The 26,875-nt window shown below is 45.3% G+C and overlaps 1 protein-coding gene across 5 annotated transcripts in view; it reads right to left on the bottom strand.

The window, feature by feature from the left end:
* Positions 1 to 704: 704 nt before the first annotated feature.
* The window catches only part of LOC133141643 (transcription factor 4-like), a 193,406-nt gene continuing 167,235 nt past the window's right edge, over positions 705 to 26,875 (bottom strand). For 4 of the 5 annotated variants that reach the window (XM_061262212.1, XM_061262211.1, XM_061262210.1 and 1 more), the window contains 5 exons: positions 19,312 to 19,447; positions 14,435 to 14,585; positions 12,786 to 13,015; positions 9,369 to 9,498; positions 705 to 6,015 (listed from right to left, as the gene is read on the bottom strand). In XM_061262212.1, the coding sequence (XP_061118196.1) occupies positions 5,967 to 6,015; positions 9,369 to 9,498; positions 12,786 to 13,015; positions 14,435 to 14,585; positions 19,312 to 19,447 (696 nt within the window). In that variant the 3' untranslated portion in view covers positions 705 to 5,966. Of the gene's footprint in view, positions 6,016 to 9,347; positions 9,499 to 12,785; positions 13,016 to 14,434; positions 14,586 to 19,311; positions 19,448 to 26,875 lie in introns of all 5 variants that reach the window. The other variant, XM_061262213.1, reaches the window with a different exon arrangement.

The following is a 26,875-nucleotide window of genomic DNA, read 5'->3' as shown; positions in this document are numbered from 1 at the left end:
GGTCACTCATCTACTACTATATGACCCTTTCTTCAACTATCTAGAGTGCAAGTCAAGTAGAAAGTGAAACAAAATAATTTCATACAGAATTATCTGTACACCATCTGTCACATAGAGTAGATGTTACTATAGCAATTAATATTCAACATTTTTTTGACTGATATAACCTTCCTGTAGAACTGTTGACGTCCATGATCCCCACGTCTTCACAGAAAGAAAATACACTCAGTGAGAACTTTATTAGGTAGACCTGTACACCAGCTTGTTAATGTAAATATTTAATCAGCCAATAATGTGGCAGCAACTAAATGCATAATGCAGATGTGGTCAAGAGGTTCAGCTGTTTTTCAGATACCTACCTAATAAAGTGCTCACTAAGTGTATGTGGAGGATGTGTAAGTTCCTTATAATATGTTAAGCTTTCTTTTTTTGTAATGTATCATCTACCATGGCTTCAAAAACACTTTGTCAAAGTCCACTGAAATGACTAAGGGAACCATAGCTCTCTGTGCGAGACTATTTTTATCTGGATATCTCATATACTGTACGTAATTTGAATTATGGAAATACATAAAATATTATGCTACAGGGGACAAATTGGGATGCCTATGCAAGAACGTGGACACCATTTTGGGAACCTTTGCTTGTCCATGTACGCGTTTAAACGGTGGAGTAAAAAAAGCAAGAGTCCTGTGAGCGCTAGGTTATAAAAATGGCACATTTATTGCTACAGAACGGTCATGTACATGACTTCATTGAATAACTACAGATGAAAAACAACAGGCAATGGCCTACAATGAGCTGGCCTGAAGGGAGACTCCAGCACACAACCTGTTTGGACACTTCTACTAATCTGAAAAAGTAATAATAATAATAACAACAATAATCATTGAAACGTAAAGTAAAAATACAACAGAAATAAACAATAATTAAGAAAAAAGTCAAATAAAACAAAAAATAGCAAAGAAAAAAACCAACAAAAAAAAAACACCAAAGTACATGAAAAAAAGTTTGAGGCACTCAGCCACACATTGGAAAGAAAGTGTAACTGTTATTTATTAATTTGAATCACTGCTGCAGGTACGGATGAGACCACGCGCGGCAAACTGCGGCCCATCACGGAAAACACCGTACAGTTTCGTCTCAGTAACACATGGTAAAATAACATCTTTAAATAGTAAAATAAAGTAACAAACTTTTACTTTTGAATGATTCCAAAAATCTACAAAGTGGAATATTCAGAATCTGACGTTTTTATTATTAATTTTTTTTTATTATTATTTCTTCAATATTCCTGGTATAAAAGGATTGCCCCTGCAAAAAATAAGCCAAATATATCTTGTTTTAAATTTAGGTTTTTTTTTTTCTATAATAGGGTGCACTAGTCTATTTCATAGCAAAAGAGCACTAGACAAAGGAAGCTTTATAACAAAAAGCCAGGCACTGATACAGGGTAATTCTCTGCTTATTTTTTTCTTCACTTAATTGCATCACAAGTAACAAGAAGAATGAAAAAGGCCACAGTTCATATATTTTCACCATTACATATGTCTATAATACTCTGAAATGAACATGTTTATTCAGCACTGCACACGGATGAATTAAAATACATAAGAAAGAAAAATGGCTACCCAAGTAAAACAGGTAGGCCTAGAAGCCATGGTGCCTTCTGTTTATTTCTATTATACTTTGCAATTTGTACATATATATTACTTTATATTTTCCAGTCAGTTAATTGTATACACTTTGTGCTTGTTCATGATTCATTTTGGATGGAGACAGGTGATCAGCTTCCATTCATGTTGTTGTTTGTTTCGCCCGTTCGCTGCGATTCCTCTAAAGATAAAAACGACTCTCTCCGCGTTTCACATCTCTCCAACGCCACTTAGGTAATGGAAGGAAAGAATGAACTAAAACCTGGCCAGGGACTAATGAAAACAACACGGAAGACTGGATTGGAACAAGTTGCATCCCTCGATTGATTGACAATTTACTGGCTTCACAGGAGAACTGTGGTCCAAATCAATAATTCCCCAAATGTACTGACTTCACAGGAGAACTGTGGTCCAAATCAATAATTCCCCAAATTTAATGGCTTCAAAGGAGAACTGCTGTCCAAATCAATAATTCCAAATTTAATGGCTTCAAAGGAGAACTGCTGTCCAAATCAATAATTCCAAATTTACTGGCTTCAAAGGAGAACTGCGGTCCAAATCAATAATTTGATGGTTGATGGTGTACGCCGATCAGTGTGACTTGTGTGGCAAAACAGTCTACCATGAACCTCCTGATCTTACCCTATCTCTCTAGCCACTTGGCCATAGTTCTTTGTTCCCTGTACTGTGTTTTACATCCAAGGTACAGTAGCACTAACCGTTACACATTTCCAGCACACAGATATGGCTCATCATATGCACATCACCAAACATATCAAACCATCCATATTGCTCCTTTCCAATATCCACTGTAACTACAATCATGGCAAATGGAACCCATATTTTTCCATCCCCAAACTTTGAACAATTTTAGGCATCATTATTGTAAGAGAAATGGAGATGGATCAATTAAATATTCTCAAATAATAGTTAATATGTTACTTTTTTTTGCCAAGCTGAGACCGATTACGAGCTGAAATGGAAGTGGCTCCCTAACCATTGACAGTCGCGGTAACACTGGCAGGACATGTTTTCCGTTTTGCTTTATTTGGCAGTGGGTGCGAATGATTCATTGTAACCTGTCTTATAACTGTAGCCACTTGTTAAAAAGGCAAGCCAGGCTTCGTGATTGTTCAGTACATAGTCACTCACATATGTAGTCTAAATACTTACAAAACTAGAATCACATGAGCAACTAACTAGTGTGCAGCTAAAACCATTCATATTGAATGCAGATTTTTTCATTCTTTGTGTACTGAAAAATGCTTTGCCAAATTACCAAATATCAGCTGTGTTTGTGGTGTGTCTTGTGTTGCCGGAATGCTTGTTTCTGACATATAAAACGCAAAAGTAAAAACAAAAACTACAAAAAAAAAAAAAAGAAAAGAAAAAAGAACAGACATTTCCCATTGCAAATCCTTTATGGAAATCAGAACCTGGTTTTGCTCCCACTGGAATACATATCAAAATAAGCAAAACCATTGGTTGCCATAATTAAAATCACTGCAGAATAAGAGTACACAATAATTGTTAAATACTTTGAGGCTCAGGACCCAGCCTTTGATTGGAGTCAAAGGAGAGCGAGCCAGATGTTGAGACTGGTGAAGGAAACAAATGTTGTCATTCGCACAGAAAACCCCAAACGTTGAAAAAAACACCTGTTTTTAGTTTTATTGTACTCTGAAAAGACCTACAGAACGGTCTCCTGGACATTCTCCATTCAAATTCTTCAAAACGAGGGCTTGATTGAATGAAATACAAAGCATCTTTTCTGTAGTTCATAATAGTTCCCTCAGGTAAAAATTGCATCAGTCGCTTCAGACCCTTCTGGAATTATGCGCACCAACAAAGTCAGTCGGTTCAGTCACTCAAAGTGGGCAGTGCAGCGGTTCTGTGAGTTCTGAACTTTTATAAACACAAATTAATGCCTCTGAGCGCTGATTTTGGCACCATGCTACAATGACCAGTGGGATAAAGTGGCAAGAATACAATTGATCCATCCGCATCGCTCGACTGTCAGCAAGTCATCACCCAACCAAAATCACATGAACCCTTTTGTGTTATGACTATTTACATATTTCCTCCAAAAATACAATTAAAAATGGCAATGTAATGAACATGGAGCATGAAACAAATTTTATATACCTTATTTTGTTCTGTTTTACACCCCCCCCTCCCCCCAAAAAATGTTCCCGGAAATATAAACATAACATTTAAAAAAGAATTGATTTTTGAAGCTTTTGACCTCACTACATTTCAATGTGACACATTTTCAACACACACTGAATTATTTTTTCGTCTTTCAACAAAAAACTGGTACAACGTAGTTCTAAACACAAAATAACAACAGTCTACATGTAAAAATATAACTTTTACATACACAATTTCAAAATAATGGTAAGTTTGCATTTGTTGCATACAATTTACAAATGTCTGTGTTTCCTTAACAGCTGATTAGCAGTGAGTGGAGCAGATGGGTCTCCGGTCCCTTTTGTCCTGTGGCGAATGCCGTACGATGTGATGTCATGGCACATCAAGGGTCAATACAAGCCATGTCTCTTGAAAAAGTAACACTGGAGTGTGTTTCTGCCAGGCTTTGAGAAAATAACTCTTCCCTCAAACAATCTCTCCTTTGAAAATGGCACCATCCTTATATATCGTATATATTTATACATTTATATATATTGATTTTCTTATATATTCTTTTCCAGTTTCAGTGCCTTGCGTTGATTGGATAAGTTAAACCACGTGAAAAGGGTCGCTGTTGTATCTCCCGCAGTGGTCCGTGGTTCGGATTTTTGACAGAGAAACCAGAACAGACAAAGAATAAGAGAAGCATAGAAAAGAGAAAGGAATCCGCTTTACACATACAACCACACACGTGTACTGAAGACTACAGTGGCTCACGGAAAAGCCAATATTCATAAAAAGCTGACAGCTATAATACAACGCTCAGTAACGGACATGTTGCTCGCAATGGAAACAGGCTGCAACTCTTGAGGGCAAGGGGGGTGGGGGGTGGGGCGGGCGAAACTGAAAACAGGATCGTTCAGTGACACGCCTTCTAATTACATATAAGCATACAGTACATTAAATACAGTTTATCCAAAAAATACTTTTTTTTCCTTTTTACTTTTTTTAAATTCCAGGCCATAAAATACCTGACTGCATAGACCTAATGACTAACGATTCCCTAAGCTTGCATCCTAAAAAGTTCCAACAATGTCCTCCTCCACATTTTTAATGATATGAACTCTAAAAGGCACATTGGTACACGTGTAGCATGTTGAAATTGCATCTCTGGGGATTGAGGGGGGCGGGGGGTTTTCGGGGGGCGAAGAGAGGGGGGGGGGGGCGGGGCTTAGGGAAAGGGAGGGCACGGGGTTGGGCGACAGGAACCTGGGTAAGACCGAAAAAGCAAAGTGATGGACGGCTAGCTCTCTATCGGCGGCGCGGGTGCCCGGGCGATTAGCGCGTTCCCGCTGCCACCGCGTGACAGGCTGCCCCTCGGCCCGGGCCTGTCCCGGTCCTAACCGCTCGGCGTTCTCCTGACTGAAACCTGCCATAACACATCGCCGCCTGCCTTCCCCTATGGCTGAAAAGACACGACTGCTCCACCCAGGCAAAGGATGTCGCCCAGTAAAATCAACTCAGAACTGGGACATTTGCTGGTTTTAAGTTGCTATCGGGGCAGCAGGGGCTTCTCGTCTGTAGTACACAGCCACACTAACCAACTATGAACCCCCCCAACAAAATGTTATCTTAAAATCGTCTGTTCTGTTTAGAAGTACACTTTTTCATTATTGCAAGTTTTACAATTTCATGAAATTCGAAATTATCCTTTTTTTTTTCTTCTTTTTTTTCTTTTAAATCCCCGTCCCCTGAAGACCTACAGGTTGATTATATATACTGTGTGTATATAGTTTTATTCGTTTATACTTCCACGAGGAGTTCAGGCACGACTGCAAGTGTTCCACAGTGTGGAGAAGATTGCCACTCAAAATGGCTGCCCTGGACAGCTCCGCATCGTTTTTACAACATTCCTAATGATATGTTTGGAGAGTCGTCCATCAAGTTGCATGTTTTCTCTTTCTTTTCTTTTTCTTTTCTTTTTTTTTAACGGGAATGCACAAAAAAATGCTTAGAAAATCTCTTGTGTCTGTTTCTTTAGCCACTGTACATTTGCTGTTACATCTACACAAGAAAAGGGTAAGGGTAGGAGAGAAAATTGTTGGGTCAAATGGTCGGCTGATTGATTGATTGATTAATCGATTGATTGTTTGATTGGTTTGTGGGGAAAGGATAACGTTGTCAAAGGAAGTGGTCGCTCATCATTTTGATGAACTCTGGCAACTTGGACCTGAGGAAGAAAACATGGGGAATATCAGTGTAGCACTTTCCATCTCCATGGAAACACCAGCATGCTATTACTAGGGCAACTAGAGACAGGAAAGTGCAGATCAGAAACTCAGAGGCAATTACGAAATCAGCTCACGACAGGGTTAACAGCGAAACAATTTGGTCATGTTCTCCCACTACATCAGGAAGTTGACTTCAGAACGCACACCCTGGGAGAAATTTCCAGACTGTACAACAGCTGTAATTATAGTGTAAAGAAAGACAGTAGCTTTGTAGGTGCCGACTAGCCGCCAATTGTGACAGGTAACCTACATAAAACAGACACAACTTTTCTTTTCTGCTAAATTCATGTCATTTTCTAAACTATCCCAAAATATGACTGTGTGCAGAAACGCCCTTACATTTAAGTAGCCAATCTAAAAACATGAATTAATATACCCCAGAAGTGTTATGGGGTGTTCACATTTCACTGCGGTCTTCTCATCTTCGATGTAATGATACGTGATTTTAATAGCGGAGGTATTTTTTATTTTATGAGTGCAAACGCAATTGTCGTTGGAATTGGAACGAGGTCATTGCGATGGGTTTTTTTTGCCTGAAGAAGGTTCACGGCTCAGCTGAAACGCATTGCCTTTAGTAATGGAGTTTTATTGATACAAAATTGCTCTTTTGGCTCTTTAGTGGCATTTTAATGTTTTGTTTTCTCTGAGTGCACTTAAGTTAAATGCAAGTATCACAGTAGGGGGAAAACGGCACCACTAAAAAGGAATAAAAGATTAGCCCTCTCATATTGATATTGCAGTTTCCTTGCACATAATTGCAGATGCAGTGTCCATGACGACTAGAGGAGATGTACCCATCTAGGCTGTGGAGCTGAAGTCAAGCACTTTCCCCACTGTAAACTGCAGTTTGATGTTCACATTTTCAGCACAATCCAAAAAGAGTATTGGGTAATTACTCGTTTGTTTTTAGGATTCAGAGATGTATTGTAAGGGCTGATTTAGCCATTACTTTGAGCTGTTGCACGTGACTCTGTGTCAGGACGGATGCGTGAAGAGGCCGACTGCGTACAGTCGATAAGAGATACACACTTACTGTTTTGAAAAATATTATTTTTTACAAAGTGTAAGAATAAAGGTGAGCACACCTGGCCATGTAGACCACAGGTGCTGGAAACATGCAACAGCCAAAAATAAAACAATAACTCTGCAAGACTGTCTTGTAAGATATATTTATAACAAATTAAATGAGAGACGATTTTATAAAAATGTTGAGTGCTGAGCTTCTATGAAAAACGCTTAGAAGACCTGTAGGTGTTCTTGAATAAGTACACCTACAACAATTACTACATTTTAAATGCATAAATAGCATTTTAAATTCAAATGAAATTCATTGTTTAGACTAGCATGATAACTATAAAAAACCATTAGAAGGCTGATTTTTTAAAAGTGATTTTTAGAGCACGTATTCAGCAATAAAATGTGTCAAACCAATCACTGGTGTGTGTGTTCTCCCCGTGGGAAGTGTGTGTACAAAGATGAAATGTACAAAGGTGTAGCTGTTTGCGAACAATGTAAATGTTATCCTTAGTTATTGTTATTATTCCCAGTAAAAATAGGCCAATAGTAAAATGACATTTAAAGAAAGGTGTGGAGGATGGATTGAGCCGGTTGTATTGGGTGATAACAGAGTATAATTAAATTTATTTAGCTCCCATCAAGGAGACTGGCGACAGTTTCTTCAAATATAGCCACCAGGACTTGAAAAAAATACAAAAAAGGGGATAAAATGGTGCCTCAGGTTTCACAAAAAATGTATGCCAATGTTATTAATTAAAAAGCATTTTTTACGATAACTTCAGGCCTGCTGCAACTGAAACTAACAGAAACAAGATTAATGTTTTTTCAAAGACAGCATTAGCCAAAAGCATGCATGTGATACTAACCTTACTCTAAGCGCTAAATTAGTGACTTGTCTCGGCAATTCTCATTTAAAAAATTTAAAAAATGTCAAGAGAGTTTAACCTGAATTAGAATCAGTCATTCAAATTCCTATCTCGTCAAATGTCTTTTGAGGTTAATTGACATGTGCAACACTGTAACCAGTTGATCTTGTTAGCAGGTTTCTCATGGGAATAACATTGTTTGAGTTTATCATAATGAATATGGTTGTACCTACACAAAGATATTTTAAAGTCCATATTAATGGACTTCTACTCAATTCACACTGAGGCCTTGTGAAAATCCAAAATTATACCTGGCACAGTGCCGTCTCTGTCTGACCAAATTCAACTGAATTATGAAAATGAATGATCAACGTTACTTTCTTTTATTTGGCTTTTTGATAATGGGGAAAATATACTATGTTTCAACTCCTAAAATACCATTTTATTGCCTGTGTTTTCTTTTTGAAATGTTTACCTTTTTAACGGGAATGCACAAAAAAATGCTTAGAAAATCTCTCGTGTCTGTTTCTTTAGCCACTGTACATTTGCTGTTACATCTACACAAGAAAAGGGTAAGGGTAGGAGAGAAAATTGTTGGGTCAAATGGTCGGCTGATTGATTGATTGATTAATCGATTGACTGTCTGATTGGTTTGTGGGGAAAGGATAACGTTGTCAAAGGAAGTGGTCGCTCATCATTTTGATGAACTAAATGCATGAACCTGTACTGGGAACCCCAGGTGGTCTGATGACTCGCAATGCCTCCAAATTTCTGTCAGTGCTCCTCACACACACAAGGAAAACAAAATGGCCGAACTTTCTCAAAAGCATAACATGGACCGAGAACGGCCTTTTCTAAGCAGTTACAATAACAGCAAGAAAACATCCTCAGCATGGTAAAACAATCAAAAAGGTCCGACACGCACACACACACACGCGCACGCACACGCACAACAAAAGCACACTTACTGCCAATCTGTTGTTAAAATGTACCCAATGTTTAAAACAATCACAAGCTGATTGTTCCCTGCCTGTGATCTACAGAGGACTCCTCAAAGCGCCCGCCTCACCCGATTGGTCCACCATTTTGCGGAGGGAAAGGGAGCGGTCTTTGAGGAATCGTGATATTCTCTGAAGATTTGACTAGCTAGGTGAATCCATTGTGCCGTGTACTTTTTGTACAGGAAGCAGCCATGCCAACCGATAGCACAATGTGAAACACGACTAAGAATCTCTGCGAGCAATTTGTTATTCATTTTTTAATATATAAATCCATGGAACACGGATAAACCAATTATTTTTTTATTTTATTTTTTGTTTGTTTGATTAAATGTCTATTGGCGGTACAAATATAAAACAGCAGATTAGTTTAAAGTGAAATATTCTGACCATTTATGGGTTTCTTTTTACATTTGTCCCATTGGATTTCCGTCCGCCATGCTGTGGTGAGACCCGGCCAGGGCCAGGGAGGGCCCTTCCGTCGAGCCCTTCTCCTCCTCCCGGCGCTTTAGGCAGGCAGCCTTGGGGTTCAGGTTCCTCTCTGAAACAGACAGTCAGCCGCCGTTTTAAATATAACCGAGGGGCACGGTGGCGCAGCGGATAGCAGAGTCGCCTCCTGGTTTAAAGGGGTGAAAGGAGGTCCTGGTTTTGCATGTTCTCCTCGTATCTGTGTGGAGTTTGCAAGTTCTCCTCGTATCTGTGTGGAGTTTGCATGTTCTCCTCGTATCTGTGTAGAGTTTGCATGTTCTCCCCGTGTCTGTGTGGAGTTTGCATGTTCTCCCCATGTCTGTGGGGAGTTTGCATCTTCTCCCTGTGTCTGTGTGGAGTTTGCATGTTCTCCTCGTATCTGTGTAGAGTTTGCATGTTCTCCCCATGTCTGTGTGGAGTTTGCATCTTCTCCCTGTGTCTGTGTGGAGTTTGCATGTTCTCCCTGTGTCTGTGTGGAGTTTGCATGTTCTCCCCGTGTCTGTGTGGAGTTTGCATGTTCTCCCCGTGTCTGTGTGGAGTTTGCATGTTCTCCTCGTATCTGTGTAGAGTTTGCATGTTCTCCCCGTGTCTGTGTGGAGTTTGCATGTTCTCCTCGTATCTGTGTAGAGTTAGCATGTTCTCCCCATGTCTGTGTGGAGTTTGCATGTTCTCCCCATGTCTGTGGGGAGTTTGCATCTTCTCCCTGTGTCTGTGTGGAGTTTGCATGTTCTCCCTGTGTCTGTGTGGGTTTGCTCCAGTTTCCTCCCACATGCAGGTTAGGCTGCAGGTTAGGCTGATTGATGAGGAGGGGGGGGATAACAGGGCGTTGCTGCAAAAGAGCATGCGTGCTCAGTCAACCTACCCTGTATAAATGAAGGCTAATACATTAATAAATAACTATCCTTTATCTGATCTAGATACACATTATTATTAAGCGAACTCGAGGACCACGATGGACCGTGCAGTTTTTAGCAGAGTTTTCTGACTGGCCATTTTAACAGGTTACCATAATCACTGGAACGACGACTAGTAAGCGTAAGCCTGCAGTGAGTACAGAGTGCAAAGGTAGAGTGAGGCCAGGTTTATCAGAGGGTTATAAGAGGACATTATAATATGGAGCTCAAAGCTCAAACTCTACCCTGATACGGGTTACACTCCACCTTGGCTGGCCAGTCACTCTTTACAAGTCCCAGCTTGGCATAAATTCTTTCAACATCCTCCTGATTAATATGGGGGAAGACGTCATGCGGGATCGGGAGGGATCATTCGTCAGCCAGGGCAGAACAACGTGTTCGACACGGCTAGCTTCAGCCAGAAGCATTTTTTGTTTTTCTTTCGCAGTCAAGATTAGTCTGTGGAAACCAGAATTACTGAGGGAAAAAAACTGTTTTTGCCACAGGGGAAACATGTGACGGCCACTTCTCATGAAAACGAAGGGTGGGTTTACAAACAGCACCGAGAGATACACTATGACGCAAAACAAAATGGCCGTCTCCTGCTGACGAGTGGGGAGAGATTTTCCCACAATATTAAACTTCCTCACCTACATTATTTTAAGATAAATATTTCATAAACAATGATAGAAAAACAATAATTTCTTCAGCACCATCACTGCCACCCAGTGGGCTCAAGATGACACTACTGTGGACCAATCACAGCAAACACAATGCAGATGAACTTTGACCCGTGATATTATTAATAAGTATTTTCACTGCTGTTGTGAAGTCCCTGCGTAAGGGTTAAGTGCAGACTCAAATACAACACTAAAATGTTATATTCTCTCAAACCTTTAGCTTCGTGTAGTCAGTATCACAGTACACAGTATTCAAAAGCAACAGTACCAATGGGTCGGATCACACCACACACTGTAGTCCTACTCTGAAACACGAGAAACACTCATGGCAATAATGCTGCACCATGCCAGAAACGTGGAATCTCTGGCTATTTCTGTTCTCAAGCCTCTTTATTCAATGGCAAACTCTCTACACTGTCCTGTTTGCTGAGAATGTTAGGTTCAAAAGTGCCACAGCTATCAACACACAAGCCTTGGATAATGAGGGGTGAAGTATCAGTAAGCAAGCCTGTCAAGCAGTTATTTTCACTCGTACTCTAAACTAGATTTCAGCTCGGCAAAAGCAAAGGCACAAATAATTACTTAGAAGACAGCATTTTCAGACAGACAGGTTTGACATAACATGCAGGTAATACTTGTAGGAGTAACATATGCCGTTATTGATGTGAATTGGAGGTGCGATGCTGTTAGTGACTTTTCACCTGCAGCAGCAGAAACGGATTCATCTCATGTTTGTTATATTCAGCCGTTACGATAGCAGGCCCTCACAGACACACCGTGCCAAAGTGATAAGGGGGTTTGTCAGGTATAAAGCTGTAATCTCTTTATAAATATTCCTTCATCAGCTACGGTATTTTGACAAGAAGCAGAAGCCATATTTACTTGTCAGGCCTACAGATATAATGATGCGATGGGATATGCTATCAAAAGGTTTTCTGTACTGTAGGTGTACTTTACGACAGAAAGGTATTATGGGATGTGTTAATGAAAGGTGTTACATTACATGTTACGGAAATATGTTGCATGGCGCGTCATAGAAGGGTGTTTTGGGATGTGTTACAGAACGTTTTCAATATAAATACCACAGAGGTGTGTCAGAGGGCGTTACAGAGAAGTGGTATTGGACATGTTACGAATAGGAGCTACGGGCCGCCTTACAGGATCCGTTATGGATGTCAAATCAAATCACTTTTATTTGTATGGAAATTTTTACAGAAAACACGTGACAAAAAATGAACAAAAACAGAAAGTAAGCACAGGAGAACTCCTCAATGGGGAGAGAAACACCACAGTGTTGAGAAATATATAGAATGGGGACACTATAGGGGATGGTGAAACAGGGTAGTTAGATTAGGTTAGAGTAAAAAGACTATGGTGAAAGACAGATTTGAACATATAAATGTTTTCATGACGTGATCTGATGTTTTCGTGAAGAGATGCTGATAATCCGTCAAAAAAAAACCAGTGGCAAGGAAAAATGTTTTACAGTACAGAAGGTAAGGGAGTGTAACAGAAGATATAACAGAAGGATTTACGAACGGTGTTACAGACGGTGTCTTACGGACGACGTTACGGACGGTGTTACAGACGGCGTTACGGACAGTGTTAGGGACAGCGTTACAGACAACGTTACGGACAGTGTTAGGGATAGCGTTAAAGACGGTGTTATGGACAGTGTTACGGGTGACGTTACAGACAACGTTACGGACTGTGTTAGGGATAGCGTTAAAGACGGCGTTACGGACAGTGTTACGGACGGTGTTACGGACGGCTGCTGAGACACTGACCTCTGACCTGCTGCTCCAGGCTCAGTATGACAGCCACGGCCTGGTGCAGGATGAGCAGTTTGGTCTGCGGCTTGTCGCTCTTCAGGTGCAGCTGCACCATGCGGCCCAGCTCCTTGAAGGCCTCGTTGATGTCGCGCACGCGCAGACGCTCCCGGGCGTTGTTGGCCATCCTGCGCTCCTTCTCCCGCTCGATCTTCTGCTCCGGGGACAGGTCCTCGTCGTCGTTATTGCTACGGGACGCACGCGGTCCGGGGGGAGAGGGGGGCCGACACCATACGGTCAGGGTCGTAGGTCACGATGGGACCTTGTGACCGTGGCATTATAAGCTTATCTGCATAGTGCTGAGATATTGAGCTTCAAAGCTTTCACATCCCACACAGGAAAAGTGAAGAGCTGCGCAGTTCTTCATAGATGAAGCACCCTAAAAGTACTCTGAATATCAGAATCCTATGAAATTGCCCTATTCACAACATATTTATGGCACTAACTAATCTTTGTAAAAAATGTCAGTTAGAACCGGGAAACAATTATATCAGGAACAACAAAAAGCCGTATAATCAACACAACATTGGCACAACAGATATCTAAGAATTTGGCAGAAATCAGTCCAATTAACCATTCCAGGTGGAAAGCTATAAACCCTTTAAAGACCGCGGGAGTCAAGTGTTTATCCTGGGATGAGGTGCACAGTGTGTGCTTTGAGGATCTGGAAAAGGTCCCTACACTCAGGTGTGAGAGACAGCTAAAACCAGGCCCAAGACCATGGAGTGACCGGCAATACCCAGTGATTGTGTTCATGTAGGGGGTGATTAGCATAATACACTACAGTACAGTTATTTAGCTGATGCTTTTATCCAAACCGACTTACAGTTGATTAGACTAAGCAGGGAACAATCCCCCTGGAGCAATGCGGGGTTAAGGGCCCAACAGCTGCAAGGATCTTATCGTAGCTACACCGGGACTTGAGCCACCAACTTTCCAGGTCCCGGTCATGTACCTTAGCCGCTAGGCTACAGGCTGCCCCAGTCATGTACCTTAGCCACTAGGCTACAGGCTGCTCCAGTCATGTACCTTAGCCGCTAGGCTACAGGCTGCCCCAGTCATGTACCTTAGTCACTAGGCTACAGGCGGCCCCAGTGATGTACCTTAGCCACTAGGCTACAGGCGGCCCCAGTGATGTACCTTAGCCACTAGGCTACAGGCTGCCCCAGTCATGTACCTTAGCCACTAGGCTACAGGCTGTCCCAGTCATGTACCTTAGCCACTAGGCTACAGGCTGCTCCAGTCATGTACCTTAGCCACTAGGCTACATGCTGCCCCTATGATATTGATATGCTCGCCTACGCTATCGCTCAGTCAGTGTTCAGAAGCGGTTTGTGTGTCACTACAGGCACGCGAGGGCTTGCGGTTCTGCTATGCGCAGGGAGCAGCCCCTCGCAGCGTGCAGTCACTGCGGTGAGCGATGTCACGCGAACGGAATGTGCCGGAAAGCCTTATAAAGGGAGAGGGAGTGTCGCCCTTCCATTTGGGTGGGTCTGCCGATCCTTTTTAGAATTTAGCCGCCCCTCAAACCAGTGTTCACTTCATCAAAGTCCGGCGAGGGAGTTGAATGAAGCGAGCGCTGATATTACGGTTACCTAGATCTCGACCTATCAATTGACTTGAGGTCCTTGCTGTCGTTGTCCTCCTTCTTGTTCTCCAGGGACTTGGCGTCCTGCAGGTTCTCGTCCCCTTCATCCTCGGACTTGATCTCGGAGCTGACCGACGAGGTGCTCTGGCCCTGCAGACCGCTGGAGAGAGCTAGCCGGGAGGAGGGCGAGACGAAGGAGAGAGAGCGTTAGATATGTGTACCAGTGAAGAGAGATGACCTAATCACAGTGCTTCACTTTTTTATCAAAGGTCCTGTAGGTTCTCATTCCAACCATAACAGAGCACGCCTCGTTCAACGCCTAGACATCTCGTCGAGCTGCTAATTAATAGAGTCGGATGTGAGAAATCAGGGCTGGAATGAGAACCTACAGGATTGTACTGTCGATCTTCAGGAACAGGGTTGGGCAGTGGAGCCATTTTGAGCGAACCGTAGAGCAGTCACCTCAGTGTGATTCCAGCTACTCGACTCCTGCACTAGCAGTGTCTTCCCAGTGCTGTTGCCATGCCTACCCGGCAGCCAGGCTTCACCACAGAGAGACAGCCACAAGAAATGTTTGAAAAATACGAGGAAATAAGACTGCGTCCCTATTTTTTCCCCACACAGAACTGACCATACTACGTTATTTTACTTCTTCTGACAACTAATGGACGTGTACAAAAGTGTATGTGTAAACCTATAGCTTTATCTTTGTAGTTTTATCTCCAATTCAAAATGGAGGTGCAAAAAAGATGAATGAATGTCTGTATATACACGTGTTTGTGACTGTGTGTGTGTGTGTGCACATGCGTGTGTGTGTGTGTGTGTGTGTGTGCACATCCGTGTGTATGTGTGTTCCTGCCATCAAAACACATGAAACTTTTACATCCTCTGCCCCCATTGGTAGAGGATGAGAGGCAGGAGTATAGACACAATAACACAGCTTTAAAAGGGGGGGTTGTACGCCCACCTCTCCCCCAAGACTGGGGGTTTCAGAACACTGTTCCCTTTGTTTAGTGCTACTCTGTGCTGGCTTGGGCCACAATTCCTGTCAAAATTAAACATTTTCTGCTGTTCCCACACCCAGGGGAGAGAGCAGCCGGCCTCCCCCAGGAGAGAAACATCTCAAACGTGCCCTGCTCAGTGCCACGTTTGACAGGCTGGTTCTACGCCAAACAGCCGTCTCTCTCTCCCTCCCTCTCTCTCTCTCCCCTCTCTCTTTCTCTCTCTCAGCCCTCCTCTCCCTCGGTCCCCACAAACCCAGCGTGTTTACACATGCTGAAAGGCTTCAAACCTGCCCCCCCCCCCCAACAAACTCACAGACAGCTGCCTTTTGCCCCTCAATCTAAACAGGGCAGCTTGCGTCCGGGGCCGCTCAGTCCTGCTTTACGTTTCTGGGGCCCCCGGGCCCCCCGAGGCCCTGCGGCGATTCAGACAGACGCACATCACTACAGAGCTCTCACCCCCTCACCACAGAGCTCTCACCACAGAGCTCTCACCCCCTCACCACAGAGCTCTCACCCCCTCACCACAGAGCTCTCACCCCCTCACCACAGAGCTCTCACCCCCTCACCACAGAGCTCTCACCCCCTCACCACAGAGCCCTCACCCCCTCACCACAGAGCTCTCACCACAGAGCTCTCACCACAGAGCTCTCACCCCCTCACCACAGAGCTCTCACCACAGAGCTCTCACCCCCTCACCACAGAGCTCTCACCCCCTCACCACAGAGCTCTCACCCCCTCACCACAGAGCTCTCACCACAGAGCCCTCACCCCCTCACCACAGAGCTCTCACCCCCTCACCACAGAGCTCTCACCCCCTCACCACAGAGCTCTCACCCCCTCACCACAGAGCTCTCACCACAGAGCCCTCACCCCCTCACCACAGAGCTCTCACCCCCTCACCACAGAGCTCTCACCACAGAGCTCTCACCCCCTCACCACAGAGCTCTCACCCCCTCACCACAGAGCTCTCACCCCCTCACCACAGAGCTCTCACCCCCTCACCACAGAGCTCTCACCACAGAGCTCTCACCACAGAGCCCTCACCACAGAGCTCTCACCCCCTCACCACAGAGCTCTCACCCCCTCACCACAGAGCTCTCACCCCCTCACCACAGAGCTCTCACCCCCTCACCACAGAGCTCTCACCACAGAGCTCTCACCCCCTCACCACAGAGCTCTCACCCCCTCACCACAGAGCTCTCACCCCCTCACCACAGAGCTCTCACCCCCTCACCACAGAGCTCTCACCCCATCACCACAGAGCTCTCACCACAGAGCTCTCACCCCCTCACCACAGAGCTCTCACCACAGAGCTCTCACCCCCTCACCACAGAGCTCTCACCCCCTCACCACAGAGCTCTCACCCCCTCACCACAGAGCTCTCACCCCCTCACCACAGAGCTCTCACCCCCTCACCACAGAGCTCTCACCACAGAGCTCTCACCCCCTCACCACAGAGCTCTCACCCCCTCACCACAGAGCTCTCACCCCCTCACCACAGAGCTCTCACCCCATCACCACAGAGCTCTCACCACAGAGCTCTCACCCCCTCACCACAGAGCTCTCACCACAGAGCTCTCACCCCCTCACCACAGAGCTCTCACCCCCTCACCACAGAGCTCTCACCCCCTCACCACAGAGCTCTCACCACAGAGCTCTCACCCCCTCACCACAGAGCTCTCACCCCCTCACCACAGAGCTCTCACCCCATCACCACAGAGCTCTCACCACAGAGCTCTCACCCCCTCACCACAGAGCTCTCACCACAGAGCTCTCACCCCCCTCACCACAGAGCTCTCACCCCCTCACCACAGAGCTCTCACCCCCTCACCACAGAGCTCTCACCCCCTCACCACAGAGCTCTCACCCCCTCACCACAGAGCTCTCACCACAGAGCTCTCACCCCCTCACCACAGAGCTCTCACCACAGAGCTCTCACCCCCTCACCACAGAGCTCTCACCCCCTCACCACAGAGCTCACAGAGCTCTCACCCCCTCACCACAGAGCTCTCACCCCCTCACCACAGAGCTCTCACCCCCTCACCACAGAGCTCTCACCACAGAGCTCTCAGGCACAAGGCCCGACCCCTCTCCACCTCGGCCGGTCCACGGTCCACAAATATAAATAAACACAGGAGACGTCCCTGAAATCGGCCTCGTCGGACAGAACCGGTTACGGCTGGGGTTCACCAGGACTTTCCCACCCCCGACAAGCCCAGTGGTCCGTTCAAAAGGTACAGCCCAAAAACAGTGTAACGAAGCAGTGAGAAGTGCCCCCATTGCTGTGAGGATGAGGATGAGGTCACGCGTCACTACACATAGCATGACATCACTGCGATATCATCATTCAGACAGCAGTCAACTGAAGGTGCGTTCAGCCTCTCAGCCTTGGCGGAACAGAGGCTATAATTAAGGACGCGCGCTACAACACTCCAACAGTAAACACACGTGTACACAAGTTTCCTCCACATAAAACTATGTACACTGGAATGCACTCACCGTCCCACTGATTCAGCGAGGCGTTCATGAGCTATAAGATGTACGTTGGAAGGATACAAAGATGGACAAATACCTAATTTCCAAGTCACAGAACATTGCGAAACCTTAAGTCCGTACTGGCTCAGACTCAGTCGAGTGCAATCCCTGGAATGGGACACGGTAAACCTGTACAACTGTTTCTCTCAAGCCGTACTTGCATTGAGATTCATCCCCGGTGAAATAGATTGCGTGAGTCACTTCATGAATCTTCATGATAACTTGCATGTCACAGTCCCCCCCCCCCCCCCCATCCCACTTAATGCCTCCCTCTGCTACCTCTCACACAGGCTCTTATTCACGCGCCCTGCCACCTCTCCTCGCCCTTAAACTAGCATTATTCCACATTATTCTATATTGCCGCGACTTCCTTTTCCCATTTATTTTCCGCGCACTCAACACCTCATTAGGCAGTTGCCTTGCACCTCTGCGGAACTTGTTGCCAAAGAAGCAATTTTCAGAAAGAAGTGTTCGCCATTATGAACCTGCCAGGAGCTAATTTGCTTTCTTGTGTGGGTCATATATAATTTCTCCCTTCCACATATTCATATTTAACGTCCTATTCTGTGCGCCTTTCTTAATCACAGTTACTTGTACATTCAACTTGGGGCCCGTAAAATAAACAGATTATGTTCACATAAAATAGAGCCTCTGCAGCTTTCCTCCGTACCCGAGCCAGCGTATTTAACTCGTTGTAAAACCCGCTCGCAGGGCTGTCGTTTTAACGCGCGTTCATACGAGGTGCGTCACGAAACACTGTCTGACAAGTTTATTCATTATTTTATCTTGATGACATTTCCACAGTGGTATGCGATGTACGCTCCCTGGGTGTTCAGGAACACCCAACGCGGCCGAAACAGTTCTGACGTTTAGGAGCTCTGCGACATTCCGCTGGTCTCGCCCCCCGCTCATTACCTGACGGAGGTACTGGGAGTATTCCACACACTCCCGGGGCGTTAAAGGTACAATAGGTAAGAGTTTAGTGTTAAAACATTGTTACAAGACCATTGTAAATCCCTTCCTATCATTGAAAAAGGCTCACTGACATGCTGACACACCCTCTACCTGTGTTTATATAGTTTATAGTTTAAACTCGGGTTTCAAAATATGCAGTTGACGGGCCGGCACTCTGTACCAAAACATTGTGTAGCTGTACAATAATTCAAGCTCACTGGTTGAAAATTGGTTCTAATTGCCACAGCCAGTGGCGTTTCAACGTCAGCGCGTTCACAGAGAAGGGGTGGGATAAACAGTGTTGTGGTTTGTTGCTGCTATTCCTCTCTTGACCGTTAGAAGTCCGAAATGACCTATTGTACCTTTAAGCGGCAGTAGGAGGTCTCTGCGGCGCGGTACTTACCCCGGTACGGGTCCGGAGGCTGGCTCAGGTCGGGCGACGTGGCGGACTGCACGGGCAGCTGGGGGACGGGGACCTGGTTGGGCCCGATGGCGTGGCTGCCTCTCAACCCCACGCCGTCCTCACGGTGAGGGCCCACCTGAGAACGAGGAGAGACGCCTGTCAGAGAGGGGGGGGGGCGTCCGACCACCCAACGAACAGCCTGAGGGGTATTTCACCAAGCGGGCTAACTCACTAAGCTTAACTTCTGCAAACCTGGAACCCCCTCGAATACAGAACATGGACTACAGTAAAAAGAGCTGGCCGGGTTATACTTACTCAGTTAGCCAGCTTCGTGAAATACCACCCAGCTTCGAAAGATTTTAAGTAAATAAATATATATATATGTGTGTGTGTGTGTGTGTGTGTGTGTTTAACCTTTATTTAACCAGGATGTGCAATATCTCCTATCCTATCTCCTGGCCAAGACAGCAGCATCCAAACATGACAATAGATAAATACGGTGTCAGCAGAGAGCTGAGGAAACAGGCCAAGGTCAATACCACATCCACAAACCAAGAGACAAACACAAGGAGCAAATACTGACTCATATGAGAACTGCCTTATGGGTAATGAAGCACATATGTATTCAAGTGTAGCCACGATAAGATCTGCACAGCTGTTGGATCCTTCAGCAAGGGGGGATGGTCTCCTGCTTAGTCTAATCAACTGTAAGTCGCTTTGGATAAAGGCCTCAGCTAAATAACACATTATTTTAAAAAAAATGTATACGCAAGACAGAAACGTACAGAACAAAGAGGTCATCTACAGTGGTAAAATTGGTAAATGAATAACTATTTTACAGCAAATCAGCTAAACCTTGAAACAATTTTGGGCCTATCATGTCAGACACTAAGATTCGGCCATCTCGCTCAGCCGTGTGATTACCGCGCCTCCCCTAATTCTGTCCGGGGCTTATGGTTTCCCTGCGCTCGCAGTGCCTGGGCTGACCTGCAGAGGGCGCCCTCTCCTCGCGCACCGCGAGCGGCCGCCTCCATTTCCCGTCCTCCGCTTGTGACAAAAGTGCCGGAGCTGCTCAGGCAGGTAAAATACAAAATGATCTCCCAGGGTGCCGCGGCAGAGCGCACTGATTCCCATCCATCTGTCTCCCATCATGTCCGCCAACACAACTGACAATTATCTTAATGCCCATATGTTTAATTGTGGGCTTTCTAATTCCCCCGACAGAATCAGGAGATCCAGCAGGAATTGAGATTTGGCACAAGTTTTTTATTTTCCTTTTTTTTTTTTTTTCATTTTAGGAATACAATTCGAGGACCTGCCATTTTTTTTCCCCCTTCCTCCGCCTGTAATTCCAGCTAAGCTGTTTGACGGCGGCGGCGGGGAGATGTCAGCGACGCCTCCCCGCTTGATGCAAATATCAGAAAATGTCGACGGGCTTTGCGCGGAACAGGCAGCGCGTTCCAAGCCGGCATTTGTTCGCTTGTCTTTCATCACGCCGAGGCCCCCAAATGCAAAATGGCACCATCCTGGCGGAGGATATAAGGCCTGGCGTACATATTTAATAAAGGTTTTATATTTAAAAACTAAACTAAATTAGTATCATGATGCGAGCTCACGGAGTCGGGCACGCTGGGGATATGGATTCCAGTGCAGCCTGTCAGCCTTGCCATTGTTAATCAGGAAGATGGCGCCTCACCCGCCTGGCGTAGCCTGATTATGCGGCGCGGAAACACAAAGTTTCTGGGTCAAGTGCGGGGCTGCATTATCTCCGCTCACTTCCTGGAGTGGAGGGGAGAGAGTCGGACACGTTCCCCTCTACGTTTCTCAGTTTTTTCCCCCGTTTTTCTGATCACAGAACTCCAAAGAAAGGAGGCCCTAGTTTCATTATCAAAGCGCACTTCACCTTTATTGGCAGAGGGGAATTTTAACTGATCTTCTTTGGAGAAAAAAAGAAAAGAAAAAAAAAAGCAGCTGTACCATACCTTATGAAGCATATCCTATTGAACGTGGGCCTACATGAAAGCAATGGATTGGATGGATCGCCATTTTGTCCCTTCCCGCAGAGTCGATCTCATTGGCTGTGTCCGAAACCACATACTACTCGTACTACAATGAAAATGCGCCTGACATTTAGTACGACAAGTATGTTTATTTAGTACAAGTAGTATGAATTTTACGAATAGGCCGCAACATCTAGAGTATGTACACCTGAGCCAGTGCTAGGCTGGTTTTCTCTGATATACAGCCTAGGGTGAAGCAGGCTTTTCAGCCGTGGTAATGGAGGCCAGAGGACCCCAGCGCGTTATAGTGGAGTTTGTGAGCCAGAGTTTCCCCCGGCCACAGAGGTGTGCTGAAAGCCAGCCTGTCCTGCCTCGCTGGCTGCTTCAGCGCCTGGGCTCGTAGCGCAGCGCTGATTGTGGGTTAGCCGCGCGGGCTACGGGGCCGGGGCGGTGTTTACACGACGCGAAGCTCGCTCACAAACGCCGTCTGTGAGAGCGTCAGTGACGAGGCCCAGGCCTTTCCTGACAGGGCCTTTCAACAAGAGGCACTTATGGCCGAAGTTTGGAGTTTGGAGTCCGGGAGGGAGGACGAGGGGGTTTGGGGTGGGGTGGGGAGGTGCAAAGCAACACTCCGAAACACAGCCGGCATTGCTGAGCTGTGCGGTCGACGTCCAAACGGCGTGTGGTCGAGGAGGAAGATGCCAGATTGAGCGGTTCAGCTGCGGTCAACACCTCAGAGAGGCCCTTTTAGCTGTTAAAAAGCCGTTATCATTCGAATACAAAAACGTAGAGTCTAAAATGTTGGTTAAAATAGCCCTTCAGCAGCACAATGAATGAGGCTGCATCCTTACTTGATATGAATTTTAATGTCTTTGTTAACAATAATTAGATACACAAGTAATAACATACTAATATTCTTATTTGTATCACAAACACAGCTACACCAACTCAGCCATTGGCCAGTCCAGTCATGGTGAACCAGGGTGGTCTTAACCCAGGACAGCTTTCATTAGCCCTGGTTGATTTCTCAAACATTTTATGGGAGACTCATGTACAGGAAAGCCATCTTAAAAAAACAAAACAACAAAAAAACCCAAGAGACTCACGCTACTTTGTTCTTTCCTTTTTTGATTTCACAGAAAATGGTTTCCTCATGACTTGACAGCCACAAACAGGGCCATTACTGAATAAACTCCATCAAACCGTCGGCCTCAGACCGTCAGAAATCAAAGATGAAATGTGACGTGAATTGGTTTTGGTAAAAAATCCCCTGTGAACAGCGAATAAAAGGGCCCACGTTCTTTTCAAAATACGCACATTACCTGGCAAAGGGGCTCCCTGCCAGCCGTAGCCTTTCCTACTTAAACCTGAACGCTTCCATATGCGCCATCTCATCCTTAGATTAATTGCCGTTAAAGTAGAGAGGGAAAACGGAGAAAAGGGAAAAGTTGAGAGCTCCTACAGTGGCTTAGGGCGAAAAACTCAAGGTGCAAATGCTGGTAACGGGACCATTAAATCTGAAACATATGGGGGCAGTCGATAGTACGGCAAAATGAGAAGTGCAAGCAACGCTGATCAAATAAGAAACAAATAAGCTAATCATGCAATTTTTGGAATTCAATAAAAAATAACATATTTTCCCATAACTACAGTATAGGGAACTTAAGCCAGACACACACACACACACACACACATATATATACATATATATGCATGATGTTGCTCAACAAACCATTAATTTGATGCGAAGGCCAACATAAAATTCAATACAACACAGAAAATATTCAACACAATATAATTATGAATTGTTCATATTCATTCAAAGACAAAAATGCAGAGTTGTATAACATTACTAAGTTAATACTGCATTTTCCACTTTTATTTTTCTTCCAATTTCATTAATCATCTTAAAATAAACAAAACAACATTTTGTAATTCTATGTAATTTATTCTATAGGAATAAAATATAACAAGCAAGAACGAAACAGTATAAACCCAGTTTATTGTCATAACTCAAAAATCTCATTCATTCAGTCAAGCTGGCATGTCAATATGCTTGTACAAACAGGACTTAACGTGTGTTTTTTATGGCAAATGAACAAATATGCATCAGTCCTGACATTCCAGAAAATGTGTATCTGAGTCTAAGGTCACTGGGAAGACAGAGAAACGACTCATCGCAGTTTGATACAGTCGACCGACGTGTTTATCCACTAAAATGGCCTGCATGTAGGAACAATTTAAACTCCGGTACAAATAATAATAAAAAGGAAATAGTAGGCTCGCATACAAAGAATGGCTTACATTACCCAGAATAGTTGGAACAAATTGACTTCCTCTCCTGCCTTAATAATAGAAGCTGAGCTAACTTTGCACAATACGGTATTTATCTGGAGTGTCGGGGGCCAGGAGAGGGGGTTACACCCGAGGGGTCACGCCGTACGGGGCGAGAGCTACACTCCGTTTCCTCCCCGTGGCGCTCGGCCGACCGAGGGGAGGAAGTTTCGTTTGGCTAAAACCGCTCGCTCTGCTCAACGCCAAGAGGTGGGGCCGCCGTTCGCTCGCTCGCCCGCCCGCCCGCTGGTCTCCAGCTTTCCCAGCGCACCGCAGCTGCTGAAGACTTTCAGCGCACAGGAAGCGCACACGTCGCTTCTTCAGATGGTGATTCAATTAAGAGAGAAACCCCCGAGTGGCTTATTGCACCTTGAAAAAGAGAGGGCTGGGGGCTGTAGGGAAGAGTGGGGCTGACGAGATGCTGGGAATTTTACATTCTAAAGGGCTGAGTACTCAGTGTGGGCATTGAAGTCTGCCTCCACTGTGCCCCACAACACAACACTCTTTTCTTTACCACGACAGATATATGGAAAATGCCATCAAACTGGCCAAAACGGTGTCTAAAGCCTTGCAGCAGAGACGTGAGCTGAGCCGAGCTTCCTGCATCGACTTCTTTCTCTTCCGAGCTCAAAGCCATTTACGTCCTCAAAGATAGTTTGACGGACCGGGTCTGGTAATGAAGCAGTGATGGCGTGACTCCATGACTGCAGAAATCTGTCAGCAGTTGCTTGTGTTTCGCAACCGCTGCGAAAAAGTGTGACATATCTTTCAGATGATTTCATGCACTTGTCAAAGCTAGCAGTGCTAGCTGGTTTCTGCTGCTGCCTACACGACCGCAGGCCAGGGGGAGCCACGTCAGACGCCTTTCAATTCACCGTCGGCCAAAATCTGTCGCATTATCAGGCCAGTTTTCAACAAAGATTACAGAGGCTGCCGTTTCATCACTGTTATGTCTGACAAGAAAATTCAGAAAATCCTAAAGAGAATTACTGACCAACTAACAGGGGATTTAAGCCCAGTAGGCGTACTGTGCAGTTCAGGTGAAGAACTGACAGTTCCGATGAAAAACAAAAACTTAAAAACCAATTTCAGGCTTCCATTGTGACATACAGCACTTCAGAATAAGCAGGCGGTGCATGTGGCTCTTCCCCCCACTAGGTGGAGTGTGAGAGCAGTCTAACCGCTAGCCCTGACCGCTGAGTTACACAGAGCCAGGGAGAGACGGCGCTCAAAGTTATGCACTGCGGAGCTGAAGTTTCCACAGAAAGTCCTCAGAGCCTGTGGAATAGCGTGCCTTTGTGCGATGCAGCCACACGGGTTAATTACACAACCCACTTCCTGCGCTTTCAGTCACGCACAAGCGTTCGCATACACACTCCGCATTTTTACACCAATTCTGATGCACAAACTCATTCCGCTAACTCTAAACGCACGTACACTAACCCACTTCGTATTAATATAACAAGTCACTGCCGATGTTTTATTTTCTAAACAATAAACAAACATTCCCAGGACGGCATTACAGAAAATGGAAAAAGAATGACACGTAGATGCGGTCCATATGGAAGTACTCTGAGGTCTGAACAGGGTGACAACATGTCAGCAGTGCTGTAGGCCGTTAGGACACATTCCTGCAAACAAGTTTTGAAGACTTTCATGGATCCACGCTTGCAGAAAGTGCGTACTAGCGCTCGTGGCGAGTACTGTAAGGTGCGCTACGAAGTGTGCGCTACGAAGTGTGCGCTACGAAGTGTGCGCTACGAAGTGTGCGCTCGCGCTGGGGTGCGTGCACGCGGGCAAAGTTGATCTAGAGATTGTACAAGTTTCGCACAAGAATCTTGTCCTTCAAAGGAAAGTTACGACAGGCTAGAGCTTCAAAAAGCCTCAATCGAATTCTTTAAAAAGTCGAAAAGTGAAATGACCTAACATTAAAAAACAAAACAAAACAAAACAAAAAAAATAACCAGCGTTGTTGAAAGGTGAGAAAAAATTTGTCCTAAAATGTCCGAACGGGCTGGTGGCATGCGAGAGGAAGTAAGAGCCCTCTTTGAAGCTCTAGAAGGTTCCACAGAACGAGAGCGGGTCTCCACCTCTCCGCTCCGAGTGCTGGTGGAGTCGCAGCGTCCAATCACAGCAGAGTCCGGCCACTCAGGGTGCACTGGGAGTGTGGGTCTGAGTCGTGTCATTTCATCACCAAGACAATCTCTGTCTGGGAGACGGGGCCAGCCATACGTCTCCGGGAAGTTCAGCTTCCCTTTTAAAAGCCACACATCTGATGGCTTTTGACCACAATCTGTTCCGCAGAAGATTTGCTGGGGCTTAGAGTCTATTTATTAAAAAAAGGATACAATTTTAAAAGGTATTACTCAATCTTTTTTTAAGCCTTAATGCTCCAATCCCCCCCTTCCTAATAGGTTTTACATCAATTGAAACTGCTTAGGAGAACACTTAGCCTGAATGGGCAAGAGTAAGTGTTTAAAGATTAGGCCATGATACCGCACCTAGCAGGGCTACGGTCACAGATAACGAGGGCTGTTTGTTTTGAGGGCGCAGGGCTGACCTGAGAACGGATCGGGGTGGTGTGTGTGTGTGAGTGTGTGCGAGCGCCTCTCTAAATCGCTACATTGGGGAGAGCGCGCATTAGCGAGCAGCTTTAAGACAGAAAGCTGGGGCTCACACGCTGTTCTAAATTACAGCACACATCCTCCCAAGCACAAGTGGAATGTTCTAAATGTCGAGGAGGCGGGGGGGGGGGGGGCAGCTGCTATTCCATTTCAAACTTGCGCCGAAGAACCACTGACCCAGCCACCTCCCCCACCTCCCCGCGTCTCCCCAGCCCCCAGTCCTCCTTCCAAACACGCTTTTCGGCACATCATGGGAGCACCTGCTTTCCCAGTGACCTCAGCTTCCCATCCCCTGACTTTCAGCTTGTAACAAATCAGTTTTCCCAAACACGATCCAGCTGCTTCGCCCGGGGATCTCGTCTGGGGTCTGGGGGGGAGTCAGAGTGCCATTACTGCCCCACGGATTTTCATCAGGTGACCACTTCCAACCAATAGCTGCGCTCAAGGAATAAGATTCGATATTTGGCATACTGCATTATGATTTAGCTCTCTCATGCATGTTCACATGACTTATGCTTTAAAGAATGCATGGATATATTTGGGGAAATATTTTCCCCAAATTATTATCAGCAAACTAGTGATGTGTACTGTCTTAAGGTATCTTAA

The sequence above is a fragment of the Conger conger genome, chromosome 12, assembly GCF_963514075.1.
Source record: "Conger conger chromosome 12, fConCon1.1, whole genome shotgun sequence".
In the NCBI taxonomy this organism is placed as follows: Eukaryota; Metazoa; Chordata; class Actinopteri; order Anguilliformes; family Congridae; genus Conger; species Conger conger.
Note: the sequence above shows the minus strand (reverse complement) of the source record. Positions and strands in the feature narration are given on the sequence as shown.